General features: G+C 39.5%; 1 protein-coding gene across 1 annotated transcript in view; it reads right to left on the reverse strand.

The window, feature by feature from the left end:
• Window positions 1-21,281, reverse strand: part of sema6e (sema domain, transmembrane domain (TM), and cytoplasmic domain, (semaphorin) 6E) — a 197,817-nt gene that overhangs the window by 147,429 nt on the left and 29,107 nt on the right. Inside the window, 3 exon segments of the mRNA XM_034174361.1 lie at window positions 1,008-1,064; window positions 9,231-9,288; window positions 12,164-12,278. Of these exon segments, the coding sequence (XP_034030252.1) occupies window positions 1,008-1,064; window positions 9,231-9,288; window positions 12,164-12,278 (230 nt within the window).

The following is a 21,281-nucleotide window of genomic DNA, read 5'->3' on the forward strand; positions in this document are numbered from 1 at the left end:
AGTCTTCAACAAGTGTCCCCACTGCCTTGGTGCCATTTTTGTATGGGTGTGATAAAAAAAAAATCTAGCAATATTTTTCCAGCAGAATTCCCGCCATGTGTTTGATCCAGTTGAGAGCCATTGTAATTGGCATATTTTGTCCCAGTTCTCCTGTGAGATCGTTACCTTTGCATCCTTTTACCATTTTTTCTTTATGTATTCTGTATTCTCTTGTTTAGATAATTGTATGGCACTAAATAATTTGGAGATAATTTTGTTGCATGCTCTGGACTTAGTTAATGATAAAAAAAAATACCTCGACAAACCCTAACTGAATTGTTTGCCATTTTTGTCTTGAAAGTAATTTATGAATAAAATGATTATCATTAATTCTTTAATGTTAAATGCACTTTGATATAAAGTAAAAGTAAAAGTAGATTTAGCTAATTTTTCTTAAATGACATTTGTTAAGGATGAGGTAAACTTTAAACTACATTAACTGTTTAAAGACAGAAAAACAGAAGTGAAGTTGAAATTGATGAGAAAAGTCACTACACAACTCCGTTTTGATGAACGCAACCTGTGTACAACTGCATCGCTCTGTTACGCTGCAGACAATTTAAACAAAGTCATCCTATTTTATTTTGAGGCAAGTAGAAAATTAATCAAATTAAAAATTTACTTTTGATTCAGGAAATGTGAAGAAAATGTAAAAATGACCAGAAATAAATAACTCAAGTACAGTCCAGATTCTCAGCAAATAAATAAATAAATAAAAATAATAAAATAAAAACTAAATTAAAGTATTTCACTCTGTTACATTACACCCCCGCATCAACAAGTAATTTCTCTTTTACAGCCATTAACTGCAGATTGTAACTTCTACTTGCAATGTGTGCCTTATTCCAAAACGTCACTATGCAGAAAATGAAGGCAGAGGCAAAAAGAGATTCGGGGGAAGAGAAACCCATATGCAAGAAATGATGTGCAAAGGACAAATGAGGACATGTCAGAGAGATAATACTCACGCTGTTCTTCCCTCTCACGGTGCACTTTTCCACATCTTTTGTCTTCCAAGTCAGTTTCTGAAAAATGTACAGACGGCCAACTGTCACCCCAAAGACTTTCCTCAGCATTTCAGCTTTTGCTGCTTCCAGTCACTCAAGTGCTATTAAGACAAAGCTGCAACAAAAATCTCATTTACTTGAATAAACTGTGGCAGAAGAAATAGAAACAAATATCAGGAATGCCTGTGGCTGTATGCTTGTGGCTGGGCAGCACAATAGCGTGGTTTATCAGTGATTTATGAAATAAATATATGAATTAGTTATTTATTACTTTGTAGGACAAAACAGATCACTGAGACTGCACTTTGTCTATCAAGGTCAGTCAAGCAGGAGCGCTTCCACCCGTGTGCTGTTACAGAAAATGATCCATCAACTTGTTAAGCTCTGCCTGTCTAAGTTTTAATTCAGAGCCCAACTCAGCTCCCATCCACTGCAACTTTGTCAGATTCAATGACCTGAATTTTCAGAGCACATCATTACCACTGAGGAGCAGAGGAGTGTACAAGTTTTAGTTCACAGTCATTCAGAACACACTCTCATCAGCTTTGTGTGCTACCCAAAGGTCTACAAACACCAAAATATTATACAACCTTTTCGAGTACTAGGCAGTGCAGTCTAACTTGAACCTGGGTTTGTTTGTTTTTTTTTTTTTTGGATGAAATCAATTCTAACACTCGACATGCAGAAAAGTCTTCTCAGCCACTGTGGAATGTTGACTTTTTTTTTTATGAAAACTATCCATTCTAACACTCGACATGCAGAAATGTTGACTCTTTTTATGAAAACTAACAACAATCAAATATAAATGGACACTTTCATTAACTGCACCTTTTTGTCTCAAAAGCTCTACAAATATTTTTAAAGGAAAACTGCAGTTTTACACAAATAAAATCTTAGAAATTCACTCTGCTCTAAAGAAGCTGCAACAATCATCTGTGCATGAGTTCCTTTAATAAGTTGCAATTTTAATTTTAATTTGAATCACTTGACAATTTTGTAAAAACTTAGGGTATCTTAATGGACTGGTAATCATGTAAAAAATTTTTTTAAAGGATTCTTTACACACTTTGGCTTCATTCTTCCTGGATATGCTATATTGGAATCTTCTTCACCTTTTTTGTAGATTTAAGGTTGCTGCGGCTACAGCCTGTTAAAAAAGCACATAGCATAGCATTCATAACATTCTACAGAACATTTTTTTTTTTTTTTTTTACTAAGAGTCATTAAGTGTTTATCATAACACGTATTGCTGTTGTTTTGTTGCCTAGGCCTAAACAATCCCAAAGCAAACCCCGGATGACATATTGGTAGTCCAACTCAGTATCCCAATGACCTATCCATTAACACCCCTATTCCACAGGGCGCCATACTATTATGATGGCCCATGATCCAAAAAAGTGCAAATCCAGGATGAAACGGCTTACTCCAACTTGCCTCCTAACAAGCTGGCTTATGAAATGCAGACCTGGCAACCTGCCTGAAAAACAAAAGTAAGGAGCTGCACCCGGCTGCGCCTTCGGCCAGAAGCACAACAAACGCTGCTTCTGCTTCAAATTTTTACCCCAATAGAGCACAATCAAGCAGATTTCAAGCTACTCCCTAGGAATACACAGTTTAAAGACATTCAAACATGACTGAAGCTGTTAAGACTACAAACACCTGGAATTAGTGAACAGCTCAAAAATTCACCCCTATTTCAAAACTGCCACCAATGATGGCTGTAACTACTATGTACACAAAGTCTGCTGAAGATTGATGAAGATCTAGAATTTACGATGCCCTGATTTGCTAAACAGAAAGGAATAGCACTCCATGGAAAAGCCCTATTAAGAAAAAGAAAAAAATTGAAGAAAAATTGGTGTCCCCGTGGACATTTTACCACAGTAATAAGCTGCAATCTAGAATTATGCTTATATTACCATTTATTGAATTAGAACTGACATCTGACAAGACCTGCTTAGAATCAGCCAATTGATTGTGCCATTCACGATCGACTACCTCCCGCCCTGAGTGATGCTGTCCACATTATGAACTCTGACATTTATGACCGAAAGCCCTCATTAAACTGGTGCATTTCCCGCAATAGGCAGTGCCTTCTAATCTTAGCAGCAGCAATTGAGTTCATCATACCTTGAAGTGTTGAACTGAGATGAATATCAACACTATCCATGTGCCATTCATAGAGTGCATAACTGCACCATCATCATACATCTATGAATTCTAAAGTTTAGGCAGTGACTGTTACTTTAGTTTGTTCAAATAAAAAAATGTACACGTTCCAACAACTTTCATTCAATCTGTATGTAAATATTCTTGAATAAAAATTTAAAATTTCAATTTATGCCAAATGTTGACTGCTCCATTTCACATTCACACTGGTGGTAAATGGAACCAAAATTATGAAAGGGGTGTGTCCAGTTACTCATGGATCCAGTCATAGAGTGCATCAAGAAAGTATTCACAGCACTTCCCTTTTTCCACATGCTGTTGTTACAGCCGTATTCCAAAATGGCTGAAAATCATTTTTCCTCAAAGTTCTACACGCAATGCCCCATAATGACAATGTGAAAAAAAACGTTTTATTTTTTATTTTTGCAAATGTATATATATAAAAAACAACAACTAAGAAATGTACATAAGAGTACATAAGTATTCATAGCCATTACCATGAAACTCAAAATTGAGCTCAGGTGCATCCTGTTTCCACAGATCATTCTTGAGATGTTTCTACAGCTTAATTTGAGTTCGCCTGGGGTAAATTCAGTTGAGTGGACATGATTTGGAAAGGCAGACACCTGTCTACATATAAGATCCCACTGTTGACAGTGCATGAAAATTCAGTAAGGTATATCTTATATATTATATTCCAGTTCTAAGGTGGAACTATGCCAGTATACAAAAGTATATCTAAATATCTAAAAAGGAAGAGTAAAATAGGAGAGTAGAAAAGAGTAGAGTAGAGCCACTTAGGTGCCTGGTCTTGAGAACCACAAACCAAGCATGAACTTACAGGAATTGTCTGTAGACCTCCGAGACAGGAATGTCTCGACACACAAATCTAGAGAAGGGTACAGAAACATTTCTACTGCTTTGAAGGTCCTCATGAGCACAATGGCCTCCATCATCCAGAAATGGAAGAGGTTCAGATCAACCAGGACTTTTTCTAGACCTGGCTGCCCACTGAAATTGAGCGATCAGAGGATAAGGGCCTGAGTCAGGGTCAGGGAGTAGACAAGAGCCTGATCGTCTCTCTGTCAGAGCATCAGCATTCCTCTGTGGAGAGAGGAAAACCTTCCAGAAGGACAACCATCTCTGCAGCAATCCTCCAATTAGGCTTATATGGTAGAGTGGCCAGATGGAAGCCACTCCTTAGTAAAAGGCACATGACAGCCCATCTGGAGTTTGCCAAAACGCACCTAATGGACTCTCAGACCATGAGAAACAAAATTATCTGGTCTGATGAGAAAAAGATTGAACTCTTTTTGGCGTAAATGCCAGGCATCATGTTTGGAGGAAATCAGGCACCATTCCTACAGTGAAGCATGGTGGTGGCAGCATCATGCTGTGGGGATGTTTTTCAGCAGCAGGAACTGGGAGACTAGTAAGGATTGAGGGAAAGATGAATGCAGCAATGTACAGAGACATCCTGGATGAAAACCTGCTCCACAGCACTCTTGAGCTCAGACAGTGACAATAGTTCATCTTTCAGCAGAACAATGACTCTAAGCACATAGCCAAAATATCAAAGGAGTGACTTCAGGACAACTCCTTAGGTGGCCCAGCCAAAGTCCAGACCTGAATCTGATTGAACTTCTCTGGAGAGATCTGAAAATGGCTGAGCACTGTCGCTCCCCATCCAACCTGATGGAGCTTGAGAGGTGCTGCAAAGAGGAATGGACAAAACTGCCCAAAGATAGGTGCAACAAGCTTGTGACATCATATTCAAGAAGACTTGATGCTGCAATTGCTTGTCAAAGGTGCATCAACAAAGTACTGAGCAAAGGCTGTAAATACTTATGTACACGTGAAATCTTAGTTTTTTATTTTTAATAAATTTGAAAAAAATTCAAAAAATCTTTTATCATGTTGTCAGTATGGGGTGTTGTGAATAGACTTTTTCACGGAAAAAATGAATTTGCTCCATTTTGAATAAGACTGTAACATAACAAAATGTTGAAAAACTGAAGTGCCATGAATACTTTCTGGATGCACTGTGTATGGCAAATGGAAGCAAGACACTTCCCTCCAGGTCTTCACAAGGAAGGTCTTAAGTGCAACTTTGGGAAGAAGTGGGACGATTCAGTAGGAATCAGCATTATGGTAATAGGTCATTTTCCTGCCCATGCTCGATTTGGTTTACTAATAATTACTTATTGCCATACAGACCCAAGGAGATCAGTGAAGGGGAGATCATGAATGAGTGTCGTGAGTGAAAAATGAGAAGCTGGTTTAAAAATGAGTTCAAGCAAACAGATGGCTCAGTGACAAAAAGGACACCGTTTTCTGGTGAGTCAGTAACAGCAAAGATGAACCTCAAATAAAACAGGAAAAACTAGAGCACCATGCTTGTAAAGCCCAAACCGCCGCCAACACTAGTTTCAAATTCCACACAATTTTTACCTTGGAAAATTTTTTCAAGGTCAAAGTCTAGTTAGAAGTGACTTTTCATAAGCTAAATTAGATGTGATCAAATGTTAGGCGTATGTATTTAGCTCATGCACTTGAATCAATGTTTTTTTGTGGTGTTGTCAGGTTTTTTTTTAATCAACCTTTTCAGTTTCTGAATTCTTTTTCAATGAATTTTCACTGAACATTTGTTATCTCTGCTATGCACAGTTTGTCATTGCTTACAAACAGGCATAAAATTGAAACCTCCATCCAATTTTGGTGGTGTAGGTAAATCCATAACAGAAAAATGAGAGTGACTGAGGCACTTTTGATTGAGATATAATGCAAAATGTACACCAAATGGGGTTTTCAATATTAAATCCACAAAATCCACAATCCAGATCAGATCCAGGTCAAACTTTGTCAGGCAATAGTGAGTGCCAGTCTGCACCTCACTTTCAAATATGCGAGCGACTGGGGGACATGTGATTAAGATATAATGTAAAATATAATTATAATTAAATATTAATTAAATGGGGTTTTCAATGTTAAATTTAAATGACCACAAAATCTGTAATCTGGATCAAATCCAGATCAATCTTTGTCAGTTGATAAAGGATACCATCCCACATACCACTCTAAAATATGAAAAAAATTTGATATTTTTGGCAGAGTTTTTGAAAATTTGTTCAATGTTAAAGATAGGGACTTTTCCAATTTTACAAGATTTTTCCTGACTTTTACCTTTGACCCATGACCGTGAAAATTTAATTAGTTCTTGCCTATGAAGATATGAATCTTCAGTAAAAATTTCATAACACTATATGAAAAATGGTGGGTTCCAGGCTGTTCACAAACAGACAAACAGTAGCGAAAACATAACCTTTATAACTTTGTTATAAAGTTAAAATGTAGTTGATGTATATGGGTTGAGTCTGATCATTTCCTCAGCATTGTTACTGCCAAACTGGAGTAGGCAGAGTTCAGTTAATTGCTAAAAAATATATCATACACAAACATTTAATGTCATTTTTCACAAACAAAACTGAAAAACAGTGGGGCTGGCATTGTTGTAATCAGAAGATCTCATTTCTTTGTGCCACAGTTGACACCCAAATCAATAGTTAAGATCAAATTGAGATGGGTCAGCAGCCTTTTCAGGACTAATATCCACATTTGAGGCTGATCTAAATACGAGCAAACAAAAGCATAATATCAGAGAGCCTTTATTTACAGTAAATGCAATCATGTTTGGAAAATGAGATTCAAAGAGCAGAAAGCATTCTACTTCAAAAGCATCAAGAGCACCACTCCACTTCTATTGGATGCATGTCTGAAAACAAATCGCTCAATACTTGAATAAAATGAAGTGCAGAGTAGAAAAAAAAAAGACAATCTCCATAAGAGATATTTTATGCAAGGAGCATGACTCAGTAAACATCCTAAAATCTAAAGAGCACTAGTTTTCACTCAACCTTGATTTAGGACAAGTACAGGTAAAGTTGACAAGGTGCAGCCGATCTGTTCTGTGTCAGCCTGATCCCGTCAGATCTCAGAAGCTAAGCAGTGCGGAGCCTGGTGAGTACTTGGATGGGATACCTCTTTGGAACACCAGCGGCTGTGTGTGTTTCTCCAGGTTACACTGGAGTTGTGTCAGGAAGGGCATCTGGCGTAAAACTTGTGCCAAATGCCAATGTGGATCTGGCTGTATCTACTGTGGCGACCCCAAACAAAACGGGAGCAGCTGAATGGACAACAACAACAGGTAAAGTTACAAGATAATTATTAAGGGTGTGTATCTCTCACTTGAAAAGTGATGCAATATGCATCTACATACATGGGATATGATACAATTCACGAACTAAAATTTTATTATAACGCAGTTTAGTTTGGTATGATACAGTGCAATCAGTACTAAAGTGGCTGATGTTAACTCCCTGCTGCTCACAGATTAAAGATACTGTACCGAACTCGTACTGAACCATGATGTCAAAAGACAAAAGTGAACCGAACCATGACTTTTGTGTACCTGACACCCCTAATATATATATATATATATATATATTCATAAGGTTGTGCCCACCCATTCGTAACACTCGAAGAGAAGCAATGGTGAGCTACAGGTGTGCTTTCCCAGGCTGTTTTAGCGGACTACAATCTTCCCACAGAAAGCAATGTACGCGATCACTGGCTTTTATTCATTTTTAACCGCATCCCCAGTACACACAACCGCCGACTATTTCTTTGCTCTGTGCATTTCACGGAGGACTGTTTCACAAACCTTGCACGATTTCGAGCTGGCTTCAGTCGGCATTTAATACTCAGTAGAGGGTCAGTTCCGACTCTGCGAGAAAATCAACCCCAGCAATCACTACAGCCTGTGAGTATCACATTTTCTTTTGTTTTAAATTTGCGTTGCGCCATATTCCTGTTGTAAGAATTGCACGTTAGAATGGCACATTAGCTCTGGTTTGTTCCTCTAAAGGGAATGAGCTAACCCCTTAGCAGCTAGGGATGTGTATCGAGAACCGGTTCCTTTTGGGTATCGTTAAGAAATGACTCGATCCACCGACATCAATAAGCTTTGTGCTTAACGATTATGTTATCGGTCCTTCAGAGTGGCCGTTGTTTTGGGGGGTGTTTGTCAGGAAAATGATCATTTCTGTATTGATTAAAGACCCTGCAGCGGGTCCGTAAACAACTTTTCTGCAGCGCGGCTTTGCTTTGAACCTTGAACCAATCAAAGCAGTGCTTCGCAGATTGAAGCAATGCTTCGATTATTCTTTCTTTCTTTTGCTTAATTTTCTCCTGCTAAAACCCTAAAGAGCATACGTCTGTGAGTATTATTTACCTTTTCTATGTTAAACCGACCTGTTATGTTCTTCTGAAACAGTTGATAGATGTATTTTATAACTTAAAAACGGGAGCGATGCTAACGCGTTAGGATGTCCATGGCATTTTCAATGTTAAAATTTGGCATTGCAGGTGTCATCACGTTCGGGTGCATTTGTTTTCAAACTGTAATATTTCTTAAATTTATTTTTGTTTATATATTAATAATCTAATGATTATTATATACAATTTTAGAGAAAGAGGTAAAAAAACCTGAATAGAAACACAACAGAAAAAAAATATAAAAACAATGAAAATAAATAAATAATGCTTTCTTTTCAGTGAGAGCAAGGGCAGCCAATCAAACAACGGCAACCGATCAGCGCCACCTACTTGCATTTCATAATGAGGTTGCCAAATAAGCTCCGAAACGACGCCATTAAAGGCAAACGAGGCATTCTAAACCCAGCATAGTAACATAGCTGTTTCAGAGAGCCTTTTAGGAAGGTTCTGAGCCATTACAGACCCAACCAATTTTTTTTGGGCTACATATCACATCACAGAACAAGGATTAATGCCCCATTCAACCTCTCTCTATCACCTTTAAAAGTTATTCATTAAAAAATTTCAGTGAACAAAAGCACATTTTAGTTAGGATTTTTTTTTAAACCACCACCAACACTTCATTTCATCAAGGTGAACAGTAACAGTGGATTTGAAGACACTTTGTGCAGAGAGACATACCTGCTGTGGAATGATCTGCTCAGATGAAGTGGCAAGGTTGATGGCAAACACGTGGTCCCTGCAAGAGAAGCACAGCCCAGACATTGGTACTGTGACTCAAATATATATTGACATATCATGTTTGAAATGATCAATTTTTAACTGTGAAGATGTCCTTTCAATGCAAAGGAGCAGCAGCTCTACTCCAAGCTCTTTGTGAATGACTGAGGTTCTCACCCTATCTCTAAGGGAAACACCAGCCACCATCTTGAGGAAACCCATTTTGGCCATTTGTACCCACAACCTAGTTCTTTCGGTCATGACCCAACCCTCATGACCATAGGTGAGAGTAGGAACAAAAAGTATCCACACATCCGCCCGGCACGTCACACTCTGGGCAACTCCAGAAAAGAATAAAGTCCAAACCCTATCAAGGAGAGTGGTGCCGGAGCCAAGGCCCACCAGATCTAACTGGTAGTGCTTCACCTCCCGCACAAGCTCCGGGAGCCTTTCGCCACAGCAAGATGACGTTCCACGCCCTCACAGCTAGCTTCTGCGGCCCAGGTCTGGTCTGTTGAGGCACTTGACTTTCACTGCCACCCTTGGGCCAGCGTACCTCACCCCAGTGGTTCCCCCTGCCTGTCATGAGTCCACAGGGTGGAGAGGAAAAGACCACGTCGCTTTTTCGGGCTGAGCCCAGCCACCTGGCACTCGCTTACAGGCACTCCGTCCAGGCCTGGTTCCAGATGGGGACCCTGGGCTTCCTCTGGGCTGGGTCACATTTATTCTGCCTCATTTATACATAGAATCTTTCTTAAGTATTCTTAACCTGGCCCCTCACCTAAGTCCAATTTGCCATGGGAGATCCTGCCAGGTGCACAAACGTTCCAGACAACACAGCTCTCAGGGACACACAAGCCTCTCCACCATGATAAGGTGATGGCTCATGGAAAGACAGCCGAGGCTTCTCATATGCTCAATCACACAATTATCTGTTTTTTGGAAAATATGTATCAATTCTTCATTTGCATATTTAAATTTTTATACATAGGTAAATACAGTTCATACAAGAATGTACAAAAATTGTAGATTACCATGATTTGAAGACTATTATTATTATTAATTATTATTTATTGATTCAGGGGCCTGGTACTACCTGTCTTAATGTAGAGTTGTAAGACACTAACCATTGACCTAAGGCAATGAAGGGATGTCTTTGGTATTAGGTCTCTTCAGAGGATCCTTGGGGACTTTGTATGACTTTGTATGTATGCTGAGGCAACTGGTGGGTACCTAGCCGCTAACTTAGAACTAGTGTGGACCAGAAGAATCCAACTATTTAATTAAAACAAAACACATTCTCCATGCGCTGAATACTGTAAAGCACAGCACCAGCGCATGCTCCCAGACCTGTCTTGACTTGATTAAGTGCAGATGCAAGTCCATTATGCAAGGCTGAAAACCAAGCAAGACTGCGCATTTGGAGTGGTAGCTACAAACCTATGGATTGCACTGCCATTATATCTGCGCTCCATAGACTCTGTTGGAGCTTTTAAGGAGAAGCTCAAGACTCATCTGTACAGGATTGCTTTTACTTAGTGTTGTGTTGTTGCTGTTTTTAATTCTTTGTGTTTTTATTTTAATCTTATTGTGAATCACTTTGTGACTGTTTCTTGAAAGGTGCTATATAAATAAATTTTACTTACTTACAGTATACAAGGGCCTGCATTTAGGGGACAAAGGCCTGTCGGCACATACCTGTGACCTTACCCCAGCCGTGGGTACATGGGGTCACCGACTGATAGCAAAGCAATCCTCAGACAGGCGTAGCCTCGGGTGGAATCTGGGGCCGCAAACTGTGTTCAGTGTCGATGCGTTCTGCAATTCACACTACTTCTCTCAGCTAGCTGCGCTCTTCATTGATGCATGAGCTGAATGATCAACCACTTAGAGTTGTCAAATTTTGTTTTAATTAAATGGTCGGATTCCCCTGAGCCACTCCAGTTCTAACTCAGCTGCTAGGCGCTAGCTGAATCAACCCACCGAATTGCAGATTTACAGAGACTAAGATTAGGAGTATCATCTGCAATGTGAGGAAGTGTCAGCTCCAACACTTTGGCCATGTGGCACGTTTCTCGGTGCATGATCCACCATGCAGGTGCCTGAGTGTCAAGGACCCCAGTGCCTGCAGCAGGCCAAGGGGACACCCACATTTCCTCTAGCTGCTGCAGATAGACACATATATATATACATACATATATATATATATATATATATATATATATATATATATATATATATATTAAATAAACCAACCAACAAAACTGATGACAGGAAGCTCATTTTCCCATAATGCCTTTTGGTATGTGTATCTGTAAACACTCAAACTTTCAAAATTAGTGCATTACTTTAAAACTAAAACATATAGCTGATGTTTTCACTTTGTAAAAAAATGACAGAGGTGACGTTAATTTTGATAACTTGTCCAGAATGAGTTTGTTTCAAATTTTAACCAGAAGTCAAAACTGCCTTGCTGTGCATGTCTCCTGCGACACGTCTGCAAGACTGTATGGCTGTGAAAATAAATTATCTTTTTTTTATCTCTCCCCTTTTTCCTCTCTGGTCACCAGGTCTCTTTTGCTGAGAGAAGGCTGATCTTAGACAGAAGCGCTGGCTTGTTGTTGTTTGTGATTGCCTTTGAATTTACTCAGAAGTATCAGTAGCTGCCAGTGTACTGGAGTCAATACTAAAAGTTATCAGTTTAGCTTTTAGCTGTAAAGTCCCATATTTGTTTTAGGGGATAAAAGTTTTTGCATAAACGTAAATTTTTCTGTTAGTGGATTAACGGTTATCAAAGCTAACTTTCTGGTTAGCTGTATCCACCACTGTTTGGACCTAATTGTACATCTCAGTCTGTGTACTGAGAAAGCAGCAGGTGAAAAATGATGACTGACCGGGCGGCGATGTAGAGCATGTGGTTGATCCGCAGCATCCTCTGGAAGTCCAGCCCCAAGCGGACTGTGTCATTATCTGATATGAGTCCCTGGAAGCTTGGGTATACATAGGATGCTGTGGTCCAGAAAGACAAAGAAAATGCTCAAGACATATTTAAAACTCCAAAAGACATCAGAGAGCACATTTTCAGCAAATGTCAGCCATATACCAAACCAAAAAAAAAGGTAAATTTCTGCAAGTTAATAGGTCAACCTTCTAAAATATAAATAACACATTTAAATAAAATATGTTTATTTTTACTTCCCAAGTAAGTTTGACACGTCTTATAAAGATGAAGAGGGTTTGCTTTAATGTCAGGGAATATCTGAGTTTGTCTAAGAAAATTAACCCCTTCTCCCAGCTCTATTTTTAAACACACTAATACTGCCCAAAAACAGTCATACAAACAGAAATATACGAGGTCTGTTAGAAAAGTATCAGACCTTTATATTTTTTTTCAAAAACCTGATGGATTTGAATCATGTGTGCTTGCATGAGCAAACCTTGAACCTTCGTGCACATGCGTGAACTTTTTCACGCCTGTCGATTGCATCATTTCCTGGTAAACAGCCTTTGTGTGAGGTGTGTGTCGTGCGCTCATTCCAAGGAAAAAGACGGAACGACTGGAGCAGCGCCGCATCAAATTTTGTCCAAAACTGGGCGACAGCCAGGTGGAAATCATTCGGAAGATTCAGACGGCTTTCGGTGACTTTTCAGTCGTGTGACTAACTGAGAAATTGTGGAAGAGGTGGGCATGTCACAACATGTCCTGTGAGACTTTAATACAAAGGCGCTTTTGCTCCGCCGTCGGCAGCTTCGTGCCGAAGCCATCGTCATGATTTTCACCACCAAATCTTCTGTCACAGTGGAATGTTCTGAAAAAGTCAATCAATCAATCAATTTTTTTTTATATAGAGCCAAATCACAACAAACAGTTGCCCCAAGGCGCTTTATATTGTAAGGCAAGGCCATACAATAATTATGTAAAACCCCAACGGTCAAAACGACCCCCTGTGAGCAAGCACTTGGCTACAGTGGGAAGGAAAAACTCCCTTTTAACAGGAAGAAACCTCCAGCAGAACCAGGCTCAGGGAGGGGCAGTCCTCTGCTGGGACTGGTTGGGGCTGAGGGAGAGAACCAGGAAAAAGACATGCTGTGGAGGGGAGCAGAGATCGATCACTAATGATTAAATGCAGAGTGGTGCATACAGAGCAAAAAGAGAAAGAAACAGTGCATCATGGGAACCCCCCAGCAGTCTACGTCTATAGCAGCATAACTAAGGGATGGTTCAGGGTCACCTGATCCAGCCCTAACTATAAGCTTTAGCAAAAAGGAAAGTTTTAAGCCTAATCTTAAAAGTAGAGAGGGTGTCTGTCTCCCTGATCTGAATTGGGAGCTGGTACCACAGGAGAGGAGCCTGAAAGCTGAAGGCTCTGCCTCCCATTCTACTCTTACAAACCCTAGGAACTACAAGTAAGCCTGCAGTCTGAGAGCGAAGCGCTCTATTGGGGTGATATGGTACCACGAGGTCCCTAAGATAAGATGGGACCTGATTATTCAAAACCTTATAAGTAAGAAGAAGAATTTTAAATTCTATTCTAGAATTAACAGGAAGCCAATGAAGAGAGGCCAATATGGGTGAGATATGCTCTCTCCTTCTGGTCCCCGTTAGTACTCTAGCTGCAGCATTTTGAATTAACTGAAGGCTTTTTAGGGAACTTTTAGGACAACCTGATAATAATGAATTACAATAGTCCAGCTTAGAGGAAATAAATGCATGAATTAGTTTTTCAGCATCACTCTGAGACAAGACCTTTCTAATTTTAGAGATATTGCGTAAATGCAAAAAAGCAGTCCTACATATTTGTTTAATATGCGCTTTGAATGACATATCCTGATCAAAAATGACTCCAAGATTTCTCACAGTATTACTAGAGGTCAGGGTAATGCCATCCAGAGTAAGGATCTGGTTAGACACCATGTTTCTAAGATTTGTGGGGCCAAGTACAATAACTTCAGTTTTATCTGAGTTTAAAAGCAGGAATTTAGAGGTCATCCATGTCTTTATGTCTGTAAGACAATCCTGCAGTTTAGCTAATTGGTGTGTGTCCTCTGGCTTCATGGATAGATAAAGCTGGGTATCATCTGCGTAACAATGAAAATTTAAGCAATACCGTCTAATAATACTGCCTAAGGGAAGCATGTATAAAGTGAATAAAATTGGTCCTAGCACAGAACCTTGTGGAACTCCATAATTAACTTTAGTCTGTGAAGAAGATTCCCCATTTACATGAACAAATTGTAATCTATTAGACAAATATGATTCAAACCACCGCAGCGCAGTGCCTTTAATACCTATAGCATGCTCTAATCTCTGTAATAAAATTTTATGGTCAACAGTATCAAAAGCAGCACTGAGGTCTAACAGAACAAGCACAGAGATGAGTCCACTGTCCGAGGCCATAAGAAGATCATTTGCAACCTTCACTAATGCTGTTTCTGTACTATGATGAATTCTAAAACCTGACTGAAACTCTTCAAATAGACCATTCCTCTGCAGATGATCAGTTAGCTGTTTTACAACTACCCTTTCAAGAATTTTTGAGAGAAAAGGAAGGTTGGAGATTGGCCTATAATTAGCTAAGATAGCTGGGTCAAGTGATGGCTTTTTAAGTAATGGTTTAATTACTGCCATCTTAAAAGCCTGTGGTACATAGCCAACTAACAAAGATAGATTGATCATATTTAAGATCGAAGCATTAAATAATGGTAGGGCTTCCTTGAGCAGCCTGGTAGGAATGGGGTCTAATAAACATGTTGATGGTTTGGATGAAGTAACTAATGAAAATAACTCAGACAGGACAATCAGAGAGAAAGAGTCTAACCAAATACCGGCATCACTGACAGCAGCCAAAGATAACGATATGTCTTTGGGATGGTTATGAGTAATTTTTTCTCTAATAGTTAAAATTTTGTTAGCAAAGAAAGTCAAGAAGTCATTATTAGTTAAAGTTAATGGAATACTCAGCTCAATAGAGCTCTGACTCTTTGTCAGCCTGGCTACAGTACTGAAAAGAAACCTGGGGTTGTTCTTATTTTCTTCAATTAGTGATGAGTAGAAAGATGTCCTAGCTTTACGGAGGGCTTTTTTATAGAGCAACAGACTCTTTTTCCAGGCTAACTGAAGATCTTCTAAATTAGTGAGACGCCATTTCCTCTCCAACTTACGGGTTATCTGCTTTAAGCTATGAGTTTGTGAGTTATACCACGGAGTCAGGCACTTCTGATTTAAAGCTCTCTTTTTCAGAGGAGCTACAGCATCCAAAGTTGTGTTCAATGAGGATGGAAAACTATTGACGAGATACTCTATCTCACTTACAGAGTTTAGGTAGCTACTCTGCACTGTGTTGGTATATGGCATTAGAGAACATAAAGAAGGAATCATATCCTTAAACCTAGTTACAGCGCTTTCTGAAAGACTTCTAGTGTAATGAAACTTATTCCCCACTGCTGGGTAGTCCATCAGAGTAAATGTAAATGTTATTAAGAAATGATCAGACAGAAGGGAGTTTTCAGGGAATACTGTTAAGTCTTCTATTTCCATACCATAAGTCAGAACAAGATCTAAGATATGATTAAAGTGGTGGGTGGACTCATTTACATTTTGAGCAAAGCCAATAGAGTCTAATAATAGATTAAATGCAGTGTTGAGGCTGTCATTCTCAGTATCTGTGTGGATGTTAAAATCGCCCACTATAATTATCTTATCTGAGCTAAGCACTAAGTCAGACAAAAGGTCTGAAAATTCACAGAGAAACTCACAGTAACGACCAGGTGGATGATAGATAATAACAAATAAAACTGGTTTTTGGGACTTCCAATTTGGATGGACAAGACTAAGAGTCAAGCTTTCAAATGAATTAAAGCTCTGTCTGGGTTTTTGATTAATTAATAAGCTGGAATGGAAGATTGCTGCTAATCCTCCGCCTCGGCCCGTGCTACGAGCATTCTGACAGTTAGTGTGACTCGGGGGTGTTGACTCATTTAAACTAACATATTCATCCTGCTGTAACCAGGTTTCTGTAAGGCAGAATAAATCAATATGTTGATCAATTATTATATAATTTACCAACAGGGACTTAGAAGAGAGAGACCTAATGTTTAATAGACCACATTTAACTGTTTTAGTCTGTGGTGCAGTTGAAGGTGCTATATTATTTTTTCTTTTTGAATTTTTATGCTTAAATAGATGTTTGCTGGTTATTGGTGGTCTGGGAGCAGACACCGTCTCTACGGGGATGGGGTAATGAGTGGATGGCAGGGGGAGAGAAGCTGCAGAGAGGTGTGTAAGACTACAACTCTGCTTCCTGGTCCCAACCCTGGATAGTCACGGTTTGGAGGATTTAAGAAAACTGGCCAGATTTCTAGAAATGAGAGCTGCTCCATCCAAAGTGGGATGGATGCCGTCTCTCCTAACAAGACCAGGTTTTCCCCAGAAGCTTTGCCAATTATCTATGAAGCCCACCTCATTTTTTGGTGTTGATGTCCACCTCTTCCGCAATTTTCAGATAGTCACACGACGGTCCCGCGTCACCTCAGCGTTCACTTTGGAAATGATCTGGTCATTTCAGTATGTTGATGGCTGCTCGGAGCGCGGCGCGCTCTCCACCGTTCTGCGGACGTCTTTAAACTGGTTGCACCGCTCCTTAATCTGTGTGATGCCCATAGCATCGTCACCAAAAGCCGTCTGAATCTTCCGAATGGTTTCCTCCTGGCTGTCGCCCAGTTTCTGGCAAAATTTGATGCGGCGCTGCTCCAGTCGTTCCGCCGAGCGCACGACACACACCTCACACAAAGGCTGCTTACCAGGAAATGATGCAATGGACAGGAGTGAAAAAGTTCACGCATGCGCACGAAGGTTTAGGGTTTGCTCATGCAAGCACGTGATTCAAATCCATCAGGTTTTTGAAAAAAATAAAAAGGTCCGATACTTTTCTAACAGACCTCGTAAAAGTAATAAATAACGTGTGTATGGGATTATCACTGCTTGTGCCATTGAATACATTTTCTCAAAGCATTTCCTGTCACAAAATGCCTGACAGACAAGCATAGTTCAGTTTTGGAGACCAGACTAATCCTCAGATTTCCATGAAGTGGAAGGAAAAAGCTTAACTCTTCACTTGGTTTGCAGTATTGGGATCCATCAACTACACTGCACGAAGCAGTGGTAGTGCTGAGCCACATACCTCATGATTTATATGTCTTGCGACAAGTAAAAATAGCTGTAATCTATCACCTTATATATTTCCCCTAACATCACTCAAAGTTGTAAATTTATGTTACATGTTCTCACAGTGGATAATGACATTGTTTGTATTAGGGTAACAATTAGCTTGACTTGAAGTCCCATTTGGGTAACTTTGTTGGCATTATTGTATTTGTATTTATTTATTTTTGCACGTCTGCAAGTTTGACCTGGCCCGATAGTGCCTTCCAGGACCCTACACACACACACACACACACACACACACACACACACACACACACACACACACACACACACACACACACACACACACACACACACACACACACACACCACTGAAATCAGATCTGTGTAACGCTGAACATATCTCTGTCACAACAATGACAGTGACATAATTCATTCAGTAAGCACCAGATACAAAATGCCAACTATGCTGTCACGCTCAGTCACATGACTATAACCTCGTCAAAGATGGTTAATAATCTCTACCAACAATATGGCCAACAGTGGCTGCAACTCAGCACTATATTGCCACCCACTTGCAGTGTGTAGAAATCAATGCAGTTAGGAGGCGTCACACATTCAGTGGGCAGGGCTTCTTAATGCAATAATGAAGAGATTCTAAATTACGATGCTAGTGTACATTTAGAATTTTGCCAGTAATGCTGCAAATCAACAGTATATCCTCCTGACCAGTAATGCAAACTGGTAGAGAGTTCCACCCTCTTCCTCAGAGGGAGTTTTTCCTTACCACTGTTGCTCTGGGGGTTGGTAAGGTTAGACCTTACCTGTGTGAAGCGCTTTGAGGCTACTCTATTGTGATTTGGCACTATATAAATGAAAATAAATTGAAATAAATTGAAAATTGAAATTGTACAGGTCAATCAGAAGAAACAAACAGCTTTCAAAGACCAGCCTTTAAAAGATCCTGTACTTGTGAAGACAGTTTTTCATACACACTCAAGGTAAGCATTTTCTTAGACACATGGACACTGTAACAAATGTTCTGAGCCACTGTGGAGAACAGGCATCAGAGACAATCCAGGTTTGTTACAATGAATCAGGGGTTTCATAAAACACCATGCATTTTCTAATCCTGACTGTTCACTCTGGGTATTCCAGCTGGCATGAACAGATTTTTGCATGCCGTCAAAACGCTCCATCGCACAGAGCTGACAATCCATGACTATCACAGATGCATGGGATTCTAGGACACAGATCACAATCAGTGGCCAGGACATTAGTCCCGAGTGACAACAGGGAAATTAATTAAAGGCATATTCACGGAAAATCTATTTATCTGGTCGGCTCATATTTTATGGCATTAATTTGTCCAGGATTTCAAGAAAGCTCAGTATTGTTTTCTCATCAACACAATAAAACCCCACCACCTGCCATTAGTGGACCTAATACTGACAACAGGTTATTTCCCACATCAGATACAGTTCCAAGCCTGCTTCCTTGTTCCACAGCAAAAGGTCACTTCATTGCTGTGGCATAGGGATGTGTAAAGTACTATATTAAGTGCCTTCCGGTCTTTCATCTGAACTGGGCTGCTGCTGAATTAGCAAGCCCTCTTGAACTACACACAGTCTGAAATTAAACTTCTCTAAAGGAAGCTACGCATTCCCTTACCACTCATCTTGAATCGACTGTAAAGATTTAAATGTCTAATGTCTGTCTGAATGGTGGACCTTTGGCTACTAGGGAAACTCCCAGAGGCTCAAAAGTAGCCTCGCTCTCCTCCCTTTGGTGATTGAGTTTGTCTAATTACATTTCAGCACTTTTAAAAACTTTAAAGTTTTGGGGGCATTGGCCAAGGCAATATTCTCCACAGAGCTGATGCAGTAGTTAAGAGCTCTCCTACTAAAAATATATGTAACACTTCAGTCTATGGACTGAGGGCTACCATATCCTATGGATATCGAAACCAAAACCTACATCCTTGCAACCATTTTCCAAAAGGTAATCACAAATTGTAACTGTCTCAACAAGTGAAACAAGGGTCAAAATAATCTTCCTGGCCCCTAAAAAGCCCTATTCTGGCATTTGCAAATCCTCTGGGCTTCTGAACTATTTTCATACTTGCTGCAACTGTGCAGCATTCATTCACACAAAAAGCAGCACCATCAATATGAATACCTTTGTACAGGACTTAGCAGATAGCAGAGAGAAAGAAAAGGTAAGTAGCTCTTGTCTGTAATGTAAAAAGTACCAAAGGCTTGACCTCTGAAATTTTTAGAAAACAAATTTGAAGAAAAGAAAAAGAAAAACAGGATCGAGTCAAGTAATACTGTGAACAATTTTTACCAGAAGCCAAAATATGGACATCGGGTATTGCGAAGACTTTGCGTCTGTCTGTCTGTGCTCAGCATAAAAGTCCAGTCCTATTACTGCCAGGGTCTAAAAATACACAGGGAGCATTCTTGGGACACAGACCTTGGACAATTTCAAAGATGGCAAAGCTTGACGTATTCTAAGGGGGCGGTAATATTCATGTATGTGTGATTTCTTAGTTTGTTTTTTTTAATAAATTTGCCAAAAATTCAAAACCTTTTTTATTCATCTCATCATTATGGGGTGTTGTGATTAGAAATCTGAGGGGAAAAAAAAATAATTTACTCCATTTTAGAATAATGCTGTAACATAAACTGTGTAAAAAATGAAACACTGTGAATACTTTCCAGATGCACCATATGAGCCATTACATGCACTTGTCTAGGCCTCCTGTGCAGGTTTCCCCAGTGACTGGGTGCACTGCAGTGGCCATACAAACCAATGTCTTCAATCTACCACAGAAGTCAATTTTCAGCAGTCAAATTCTCATCAGCAGGTGTTTGCTGGTGTCTGAGCCTTTACTTTGTAAAAGCAGTCGTATACAGTTTAATTTCGCTTTTTCCCCAAAAGCAATTTTAAAAATGTAGCTCTCACTGGCAAAATAAAAATAATCCAAAGTTGACAAAGGTTGTCACAATTATGCTGGGGAAGCAAATGATGTCTTCTGGTTGATGGTCCATGAAAATTCAGTAGGTATATCTTATATATTATATTCCAATTCTAAGGTGGAACTATGCTAGTATACTAAGGTATGTCTAAATATCTAAAAAGGAAGAGTAAAATAGAAGAGTAGAAAAGAGTAGAGTAGAGCCACTTAGGTGCCTGGTCTTGAGAACCATGTCAGTTTTTTAAAGAATTGTTTATACATACATATAAATACATATTTTAAAAGTATTACTTACATATAAAATATAAAGTATTTTGTATTTCCTTCACCCAACCAAAATGTAAACATATTCAAATAAATAATTTTACTATATGGCTGTGATGCTACGCGCGCTTTGATTAACTGATTTCCGGTCTGATATTTTCCCATATCTGGCAGGTTACCAAGAAAATTGGTCCAAAATGCATATCCCATTTGTTACAAACCAGAAAGGTAAAAACACGATTAGAATAACCGAGTCAGACATGAGCATACTCCATAAATATCTAAACAGCATCAGGAAAAAACAAAAACAAACAAACAAAAAACGGATTGAAAGCTTACCAGCTAACAACCGAACCATCTGTTAGCAAGTTTTATATAATGGCTGAGTGGATCCTTGTCATTTGATTGGTGCTTTGTATGTCACATGACATGGATTATTCATCCCATTTGTATTGCATTGCATTTAGTGTGTGATTTGGTTCCATTTAGAGTGCAAATTTGGTTCCATACATTTGGTACCATTGCACACTGCACGAGCACACTGTCACGGCCCTGGCCTGTGTTGTTCAGTTTGGAGGTTGGGGAGGGCTTGTTTGTCTTTGTG

This window comes from Thalassophryne amazonica, chromosome 7, assembly GCF_902500255.1.
Source record: "Thalassophryne amazonica chromosome 7, fThaAma1.1, whole genome shotgun sequence".
NCBI classification, from domain to species: Eukaryota; Metazoa; Chordata; class Actinopteri; order Batrachoidiformes; family Batrachoididae; genus Thalassophryne; species Thalassophryne amazonica.